General features: G+C 45.7%; 1 protein-coding gene across 1 annotated transcript in view; it reads left to right on the plus strand.

Annotated features, from left to right (window-relative positions):
* The window catches only part of NLRP13 (NLR family pyrin domain containing 13), a 23059-nt gene extending 18609 nt beyond the window's left edge, over window positions 1-4450 (plus strand). Inside the window, 2 exon segments of the mRNA XM_006166820.2 lie at window positions 797-924; window positions 4132-4450. Coding sequence (XP_006166882.2) covers window positions 797-924; window positions 4132-4157 — 154 coding nt within the window. The 3' untranslated portion in view covers window positions 4158-4450.
* Window positions 4451-10612: the final 6162 nt, after the last annotated feature.

The raw sequence follows: 10612 nt of genomic DNA on the forward strand, positions 1-10612 counted from the left end.
ATCCCTTCTCCTCCATTCTCCTCTCGGGATCTTGGGCACGCACGCACACGCGCCCGGCGTGAGTTCTAAGCCACCGGGCCCGGGACGCGAACCGCGGTCGACTACGTGGGAATCCAGCGACATAGCCATTACGCTAACTGCTGGTTCCCCTGTATCATTTTTTTTAATTTTAGGGTTTTTGCATGTGCTCACTAGAGAGAGACAGAGAGAGAAAGTGAGAAATCACCCCCAGGAGGGGATGGCCACTCCACAGTCCCTTGTCCTCCATTCTCCTCTTGGGACTTTGGGCACTCATGCACGAGCACCTGGTGTGATTTTCAAGCTGCCCCATCCGGGACTTGACCTTGGTCAACTATGTGGTAGTCCAGGAGCTTAACCACCGCATCGCCTCCTGCCCCCCTCCCCGCCTTTAAAGACAGGAATAGGTAGTGCTATTTGCAGTACCAAATGTAAGATAGTTCGCCGTAAATGTATCCTAAACTAGGAAGTCCGTGTTTACTCAAGAGATAAAAATAATGAAACAACTTAGACAAGATAACTGACTTTCTTATGAGAAAGACTTATGACCTCCGTCTTCTTTCTAAGAGGACTTTATTCTACCAGGTTGAACTTCGGTTTCCTCGTCTGGCACACAGGGTTTAGGGGAGGTTGCCCGGCTCTGGTATAAAGTCAGGTGTAAGTATTTGGAGAGGTGTTGAGCAGCCTGTTTCGGCAGGAGTTTCCCCTGATCTCGTGTGCTATGTTCTGGTTTTTCGGTCTCAGAGGACTCTTTCTTGCCTCCTCCCACCGTCCCTAGGTTGGAGAAATGCAGTCTGACCCCTGCCTGCTGCCAGCCTCTCTCCTCAGTTCTCAGCAGCAGCCAAAGCCTGGTTAGTCTGAACCTTCTTGGCAACGACCTGGAGGTCGATGGGGTCAAGGTGTTGTGCAGGGCCTTGAGAAAACCGACGTGCAAGCTGCGGAAACTCGGGTAACTACGCTGACGTTCCCGGCAGGCCTGGGTGGCCGGCCTTCCACAGCAAGCATCAGGGTAACCTGAGTTCAGTGTCCTGGGGCAGGCGTGGTCTGTAGGGCTCTTGGAAAGACGTGAATGACCGATACTCGCCTCGCCCTCCAGCTGCAGGGCTGCACACAGCCTTTGGTAATCGGGCATCGGAAATGTGCTTCCTGCGACGGAGGACCAGGGACTGCATTCATTTTTTTTTGTCTTAAACAATTTTAATTGAATCACACGGAACAAAAGATGCAAGAGGATTCTTTCTTAGAGAAATTAGTGCATCTTTTTTGGAGAGGTTTTTGCTATAGGGCGCGTGCACTTGCCAGACAGACAGAGAGATAGAAAGCGAGAAATCACCCCCCAGGGGGGATGGCCATGCCGCAATCCCTTCTCCTCCATTCTCCTCTAGGGATCTTGGGCACACACGCACATGTGCCCGGCCTGAGTTTAAGCCACCAGGTCCGGGACTCGAACTGCAGTCGACTACATGGGAGTCCAGCGACATAGCCATTAACGCTAACTGCAGGTCCTGAAATTAAAGCATCTTTTAAAAGAATTATTTAATTTTATTTATTATCGTTATTTTTAAAGAATTATTTTATTTAGTTTTATTTATTATTTTAATTTGACCAGAGAGAGACAGAGAGAGGGAGAGTGAGAAAGCAAGGTCAAAGACTTGAACCACAGTCAGCTATGTGGGAGTCCAGTACCTTAACCACCACACCACTTTCCAGTCCCTCATTATTATTTTTTAATTCACGGGAGAGAGAGAGAGGGAGAGAGAGAGAAAGCAAGCTGCCAGGTCCGGGACTTGAACCAGGGTTGGCCACATGGGAGTCCAGTGCCCAACAACTACACTACCTGCTGGCCCTGAAATCATGCATTGTGTGTGTTTGTGTATAATTTTTTTTTAAACTACATTTTAAATGTTCTTTAAACTTAAACTTTTGAGTTAGTCCCGTGGCCTGGTAGTTTAGGGAGTTGGATCCCATTGTATGTGTTTGTGTATAATTTTTTTTTTAAATTACACTTTAAATGTTCTTTAAACTTAAACTTTTGAGTTAGTCCCGTGGCCTGGTAGTTTAGGGAGTTGGATCCCACACGGCTGTCCACACAGTTTGAATCTTGGCCTCCATAGCTTGAAAACCCTCCCAGGCACGTGTGTGCCCACGATCCTGATGGGCTGGAGAGATGGGAGGGAAATGGTTGCAGTCTGGCCACGCCCAGCGGGCGCTTCCTCACTTCCCTCTCCCTGCTGAGCGGGCACGTACACACTTTGGCTTTTTTTTTTTTTTTTTTTTTTGGGTTTTCCCTATAGAGGATGTGCGCTTGCCAGAAAGACAGAGAGAGACAGAGAGACAGAAAGCGAGAAATCATCCTCCATGGGGGATGGTCACGCCGCAATACCTCCTCCTCCATTCTGGTCTCAGGATCGTGGGTCTTGGACACGCATGTGCACATGCCTGGTGTGAGTTTAAGCCACCGGGTCTGGGACTCGAACTGCAGTCGACTACATGGGAGTCCAGCGACATAGCCATTATGCTAACTGCTGGTCCCGGCATTATTTTTTACTTTTTTTTTTTTTTAGGATTAGGTTTTGTTTGGGCACCTACTTCCTTACTGTGTTTCATTTATTGCAAGAGCCCACATGTGCTTGCCTGAGAGAGACAGAAAAGAGACAGACAGACAGACAGATGCAGAGAAACAGACACAAACTCAGAGATAGGCACAGAGTGACGGGGAGGCAGACACAGACATACACAGAAACACACAAAGGCAGGTAGAGGGACAAGGAGGGACAGACTAACAGACTGATAGACACAGAAGGACAGAGAGACTGACAGACTGAGGCAGAAACATAACACAGAGAGACATACTCAGAGACTCCTCAACAAAGACAGTGAGAGACTTGGCAACAGAGGGATGCAGAGACAGAGATACAGACAGAGACCCAGAGACAGTCAGAGACTGAGAGATACAGACTCAGAGACATACAGATACAGACAGATGCAGTCACAGAGAGACTCAGAGACAGTCAGAGACAGAGAGATACAGACAGACCTCAAGACATAGTCTCTAAGATAGACTGAGAACAGAGGCAGACAGAGGTCGACATACTCAGACACAGAGACAGATGGAGACAGAGACTCAGAGACAGACACAGAAACAGACAGATGGAGACAGTGGCAGACGGACAAACTCAGAGACAGAGACTCAGAGACAGAGACAGATGGAGACAGTGGCAGACGGACAAACTCAGAGACAGACTCAGAGACAGACACAGAAACAGCGACAGATGGAGACAGAGGGAGACGGACAAACTCAGAGACAGACTCAGAGATTCAGAGACAGAGACAGATGGAGACAGAGGCAGACGGACAAACTCAGAGACAGAGACTCAGAGACAGACACACAGAAACAGACAGATGGAGACAGTGGCAGATGGACAGACTCAGAGACAGACACAGACACAGAGACAGATGGAGACAGCGGCAAAGAGGAACAGAGAGACTCAGACTCAGAGACAGAGATAAATTAACAGAGGAAGATTCTGAGACAGAGACTATGAGACAGGACTCCAAGGTAGAGAGACAGAGACGGAGTGCCAGATAGGGTCAGAGAGAGCTTGTACTCTGAGATTCAGAGACAGTGACACTCAGAGACAGGAGAAGAGGCAGAGATATAGAAAGAGACAGAGTGACAGAGACAGAAAGAGACACGAGAGAGCTAGATGCAGACGGGGAGACTCGGCAGTAGTCACCGAGAAAACGCGGTGGGAGAGAGCAGAGTGCCGAGCAGTGGGCGCAGCGGGGAGGAGGCAGGCAGGCAGGGAGACACAGACAGAGAGCACCCCGGAGGGTTCTCACGCCATGAGCTCTGTCTCTGTTGCTGGGTGTCATCCTGTCACGTTCTCGTCTGTGTCTCTCCTCCTCCTGTCCACCTGATCAGGACTTGGGGGATGCACTCACATGCACCGTGCAAGTTTTTCAAGACTTGGCTGGGACCCTCGCTGGTCGGCCCTGTGACCTGGGCCTAGGTGAGGCTGGGGTGGCTCACCTGCAGCGCTTCATCCCCACCCCGGGTCTGTGCATCCCTGTGGTGCCTCTTCATCTGTCTGCATCTTCCTTTCTTTGTAGGCTTCAAAAAGACTTGCACAGTGTAGTGAAGGGGGAGGTGCTGACGTCGCAGAAGGAGTCCTTTCTGAAAATGAAGTGTACCTGGGATTTTAATGACCCCGAGGACAGGTGGTGGTGGTGAGCCTGACCTGCCTCAGCGTCACCAGGGAGCGGGCTCAGAGTACAGCTGGCAGGAGGTCCTGACCCGTGTCTAGGTGTCCCTGTCCTCGGACTGCATCTGTACCTGTCTCCCAAGGTCATGAATTGGTTTGGGCTTAAGTCTCCTTTTTGTCCTTTTGTTATAAGATTTTTAGTTTTTGAAGGAGTGGAGATGATTCAATAAAACAAGGATATAAAATTGCCTCAACGAAACCTCAAGCGGCATTTCTCATCAATTGAGACATGCAGTAGATATGATTGTAATTCTGTAATTTTCTCTTTTTTTAATGTTTGTTTATCCCGTGAGAGGAAGGATGGATGGGGGGTGAGTCACAGAGACTGCCTAAATAAAAACCAAAACAAAACAAAAAAGCAAACCAGGATTCTTCTACATGCTGCTTACAAGAAACACACTTCTTTGGCAAAGATACACACAGATTGAGAATGAAAGGTTGGAGAAAGTCATTCCATGCAAGTGGAAACGAATGTAGCAATCTTAACATCAGAAAAAAAAGACTTCAAGCTAAAATCTGTAAAAAGAGACAAGGTAATTACATAATATTAAAGGGATTAACTCGCCAAGAAGATCTAAAACTCTAAATGGTACAAACCCACATACATAAAACAAAGACTGCTAGATTGAAGAAAGAGAGAGTCTCTAACGCGAACGGTGGATTTCAAGGCCCAGTGTGCGCAGCCGAGTAGGCCCTCTGGAAGAACATCAGAGATCTAGCGCGGAACAAGGCCGTGCACCGACGGGTCCCAAGACCTTCCTAGAACACTTCACCCGGCAAATGCAGAATGCACGCTTCTCTCAGCGGCACATGGATCGTTCTTTAAAGTCAGCCATATAAAAGGGCAGGAAACACGCCTCTACAGATGTAAAAGAATAGAAGGAATATCTAGCATTTTTCCTGATTACAATGGAATTAAAAAGCTTTTGGAAACACACAAATACATAGAAACTAATCAACATGCTCCTGAGCTATTTCAAAACTACTAAAAAATCAAGAGTGAAAAATAAAATTTTTTGAAACAAAAATGGTGGCAACAATAAAAATAGGACATCCCCAAATCTTTGGGATACAGCAAAAACAGAACTGAGGGAAGTTTATAGCAATTAGTGCTCTCACACACACACACACACACAGAAAGATGTCAGCTAATTTTTTTTGAGATATTTTTTTGCTATAGGGTGCATGTGCTTGCCAGAAAGACAGAGACAGAGAGCGAGAGAAAGTGAAAAATCCCCCCCCCCAGGGGGGATGGCCACACTACAATCCCTTCTCCTCTTGGGATCTTGGGCACGCACGCACATGCATCCGGCGTGAGTTTAAGCCACCGGATCTGAGACTCGAACTGCGATCAACTACATGGGAGGCCAGTGACATAGCCAACTGCTGGTCCCCGAGATTGGAAATAATCTAACAAAGCATCTCAAGGAATTGGAAAATCAAGAACAAATGAAACCCAAAAGTAATGGAAGAAAAGAAATAGTAGAAATCAGAGCAGAAACAAATGAAATAGAGAACAAAAGAGCAATGCAAAAAAAAAAACTGAAATAGCTTTTTTTTTTTGAAAAGATTAAAACCAATGAACCACTAGCTAGACTAAGAAAAATAGAAGACCCAGATATAATATTAGAAATGAAAAAGGAAAAATTACAACAGACATCACAGGAATACAAAAGATCATTAAGGAGTGTGAAACCAAACTGAAACATCTAGATGAGTTAGACAAATGTCTGGACACATATAATATACCTAGATTGACTCAGGAAGAAATGGAAAACCTGAACCAACCAATACGATTAAAAACAAAGGTGATAAGATTGAAATCGGTAATCATTTCCCAATAAAAAGCCCAGATCAAGATGGCTTCTCTGCTGAATTCTACAAGAATTTTAAAGCGTAATCACCAACTCTCCTCAAACTAAACTATTTCACATGCTCCAAATGGAAGGAGCCCTCCTAACTCATTTTATGAAGCCTCTATAACCTTGATACTAAAAGCAGACAAGGAGACAACAAAAAAATAAAACTATAGACCAATGTCCCTGATGAATATAGATGCAAAGATCCTCATCAAAATACTAGCAACCTTCTCGGATCCTTCCAGCAGAACTTAGCCACTGAGGTCTGAGAGCCCCGGTTTGGGACCTACAGTGGTGACTATTTCCCACGTGCATCTGTGTTAACTCGGGATACAACCCAAGGATGCCCACTAGGTGCCTTAGACCAGCCCCCCGGTCATCACACAGCTTCACACATCTGACAGCGTTTGCTGGATTCGTGGGAACTCTGGTTAAAAACCTGGAACTGGTTCACTTGCTGTTGCCCCTCTTGAGACCCCTATTAATGCTAATTCTCACCCTCATTTTTGGGCCCTGTCTCTCAAATCTAACCAAGTTTCTCTCTTTTTCCTTAGAAGATGTAAAACTGCAAATGACCATAAAACAGATATCAACACTTTGAGACTTCCACTAAATCCTACTGTGAGTCATCCAGCACCAACAGTGGCCTTCCCAATGACACACCTGGGAGCTCTCCACAACCAGCTCCCGGCTCCCTCCCACCCAGATCAGATATGGAGAGAGTTCCGTGATCCCCAGGAGGTAGGCCAGTGTCCCTTTCCAGTGTGAAGCAGTTACAGAAGGAATACCATCCACCTTCTACTCCCCAGAAAGATTTATGGCGATCATGCCTCTCAGGGAAATATGAGGCAGGATAAAGCTAGCAAGTGGAAGTGAGTAAGGGGGATGGAGCTTTTGCCCATGTGGCTACATAGAATAACCCAATCAGGGCAGAAATTTCCCCATCCAAGGTAATGTAGGCAAGAGATGAGTGGGGGATGTCTAGCTTATTAAGCCACATTCGATAAAGCCGGTGAGATAAATCAGTGGGCCCAGCCACATTTGACTTAGCCAATGCGAAATCAGTGGGCCCAGCCACATTAAATCAGTGGGCCCAGCCACATTTGACTTAGCCAATGAGAAATCAGTGGGCCCAGCCACATTTGTTAGAGCCACTGAGATGAAAATAATCTGGCCCAGCCAATGATCAACAGACATGGCCTAGAAAAGATTACCAACCTTGCAGAGTGAATGGGGGCCTCCGAGCCACTCTTGCTCTGTCTGCTCAGGCACGCTCGCACCTCTCAGTGGTGCACTTTTATTCTTAATAAACTATCTTTCCCTTTCGCTATTGGCATGTTCGAAAACCAAGAACCTGGGTGTCATCACAGACGCCATCCTACAACAGAATCAGGACCCTACCAGGGCTTCGGCCTTTCCGTCTCTCCCCCACTCCCCTTCTCTTGCTCATGAAAGAAAAAAATTAATGAAAAAAAATACTAGCATTATTATCAACAGACAATCCTCCATTTCTATTATGATATCTTTAACTGGACTGGTGTGCAGTGCCTTCATGCTGGAAAATTAATTTTATAAGCTGTGGTGGTGTACAGTGATTGGATATATACATTTTAAAAATAAAAAATAAAATTGGGCATTAAAATATGTTAGATGACATGAAATATGTATTGAAATATGGCAAGTCCCAATGAAAGATTATACAAACTCAAGTCAATTAAGAGCTTAATAAATAGTGGAAGGAAGTTTAACAAAAAATAAATTTAGAAAAATAAATAAATAAAAGAAAAGATACTAACAAACCAAGGGCCAGCTGGTGGCATGGTGGTTAAGGTGGCTGGATCCCACATAGCCAACTGTACAGTTGGAGTCCCAAATCCAGTGTGATTTGAAAACACACTGGACAAGTGTGAGAGAAGGGATTGTGGCATGGCTATCCCCCATGTGGTGCTTTCTCATTTTCTCTCTCTCTCTGTCTCTCCGGTGAGTGCATGCACCATCTGACAAATTTGGAAAAAAGAAATACTGGCAAATGAAACCTACAGCACATTAAAAAGATTACACACCGTGACCAAGTAGGATTTATCCCAGGATACAAGGATGGTTTGGCATATGCAAAACAATAAATGTACGTCACATTAATAGAAGGAAATGCAAAAATCACACAATTTTATCAGTTGATGCAGAAAAAGAATTTGATACATTACAATAGCTTTCATGATGAATATTCTCAAAATATGCATGAAAGACATTTCTCCTGAGAGGAGGATGGAGACAGGGCTGTGGTGCGGTCATCACTCCCGGGAGGTGATCTCTCTTCCCCTATCTCTCTCTGACATGTGCACACACCCTATGGCAAAAACCTAAAAATAAAATTAAAAATTCTTCTGAACAGCAAAGGCAACAACAAGCAAAGAGATAACCCACACACTGGGAGAGAAGTATGTGCATATTATTGCTCAGATAAGGAACTGATAAACGGAATATATAAGGAACTCAAACAGTTCATACAAAACAAACCCTCAAAATAATTCGTTTTAAAACAGGACAATCTACCTGGATGGGCAGCTATCAAAGGAAGACCTAGAATGGTAGAAAGCATGTGAGCGTTCATCACCTCTCGTCATAGTGAGATGCAGATCAAAATCACAATGGAGTAGCACTTAGCCCCGGTCAGAATCGAACAAACCCAGTGCTGGTGAGGTCCCAGAGGAAAGATAGCCCTTAAGCACGGTTGGTGGCATGTAAATAACCACATCCGTCGTGGAAAACAGTGTGAAGGTTCCTCAGAAATCGGAAAATAGAGCGACTGTAGGATGCACTAATCCTACGGTAAGAATTCTCACCAAGGACAGAAGTCACTCGGTTGGGGAGACATTTGCATACCCATGTTTCTAATGGTGTACTCATGACAGCTAAGGCATGGAATCAGCCTAAGTGCCCCAGAACTGATGAATGTGGCACAGATACACAGTGCACTATGACTCAGCCGCAAAGAACAAAATCCTGCCATTTGACACGAAGTGGGCAACCCTGGAGTAAAGCTAGGAAAGACTAACACCGTATGGCTCTGCGTAAGAAATACCGAATGTCGGGAACCAGCAGTTAGCGTAATGGCTATGTCGCTGGTCTCCCACGTAGTCGACCGCGGTTTGCGTCCCGGACCCGGTGGCTTAAAACTCACGCCAGGCGTGTGTGCCCAAGATCCCGAGAGGAGAATGGAGGAGAAGGGATTGCGGTGTGACCATCCTCCCTGGGGGGTGATTTCTCGCTTTCTGTCTCTCTGTCTCTGTCTCTCTCTGTCTGGTGAGCGCACGCGCCCTATAGCGAAAACCTCTCCAAAAAAAAAAAAAAAGAGATACCGAGTGTCCCCACTTTATGGTGGACACAGACTCAATGGCACGGAGATAGAGGACAGTGGGGGACACCAGAAGCTTCAAGTGGGGGGATTTGGGAGAAAGTAAAGACACAAGGATGCATGTAACTAAGTGCAATGGGCTATGGAGCTGTACCACAGGGGGGGGGTGTCACTGGCAAATCAATATGTGCTTGAGGAAAGGTAGGACCATTACCAAATATGCGCATTACATCATGCTCAATGTCGGAGACAGTGAGTGCATCCAGCCCTTGACTTAGACACATGCAATATGTATGCTCAGAAGACCATACTGTACCTATGAAGATGCAGATTATTCAACTAGGAATTCTTAAAAAAATCTTACAGGATTTTTGTTATAGGGTATGTACACTTGTGGAGAGAGAGAAAGAGACAGAAAGTGAGAAATCGCCCTTCCACGGGGATAGCCACGTCGCAATGCCTTCTCCTCCAGTTGCCTCCCAGAATTCTGGGCCCACATCAACGTGCACCCAGCATGTGCTTCAAGCCACTGGGTTCAGGACAGAAACTGCACTCGACCAAGTGGGAGTCCAGCAACGTAACCATTATGCCATCTGCTGGTCCCAGGAGTTGCTCATTTAAAAAAATACCAAGGTATACAAAGCAACTGTGGATATCAGAGACAGTGTGGGAAGAGTGTGGGACATGGCAGAGGGTGAGAGATAGGGAATCAAGGATGGGGGGAAAAAAAAGCAAAATATCCAGGAAACAAGAAATGGAACATTATTTGTTGATGATAACACATATGTTGATATGCTTGATCGAGCCAATATATAGTGTATTCTCAATGGAAAATCTCATTTTGTATGCTGTAATGATGTATAGTGAATGAATGTAAATAAATTTAAATAAAAAGTACCTTCATCAAGCAAAAGAAGATTAAAAATTCCATGTGGTAGGGAACCAGCAGTTAGCATAATGGCTATGTCGCTGGACTCCCACGTAGTCGACCGCGGTTCATGTCCCGGACCCGGTGGCTTAAAACTCATGTTGGGCGTGTGTGCGTGCGTGCCCAAGATCCCGAGAGGAGAATGGAGGAGAAGGGATTGCGGCGTGACCATCCCCCCTAAAAAAAA

The sequence above is a fragment of the Tupaia chinensis genome, unplaced genomic scaffold, assembly GCF_000334495.1.
Source record: "Tupaia chinensis unplaced genomic scaffold, TupChi_1.0 Scaffold144336_2, whole genome shotgun sequence".
NCBI classification, from domain to species: domain Eukaryota; kingdom Metazoa; phylum Chordata; class Mammalia; order Scandentia; family Tupaiidae; genus Tupaia; species Tupaia belangeri.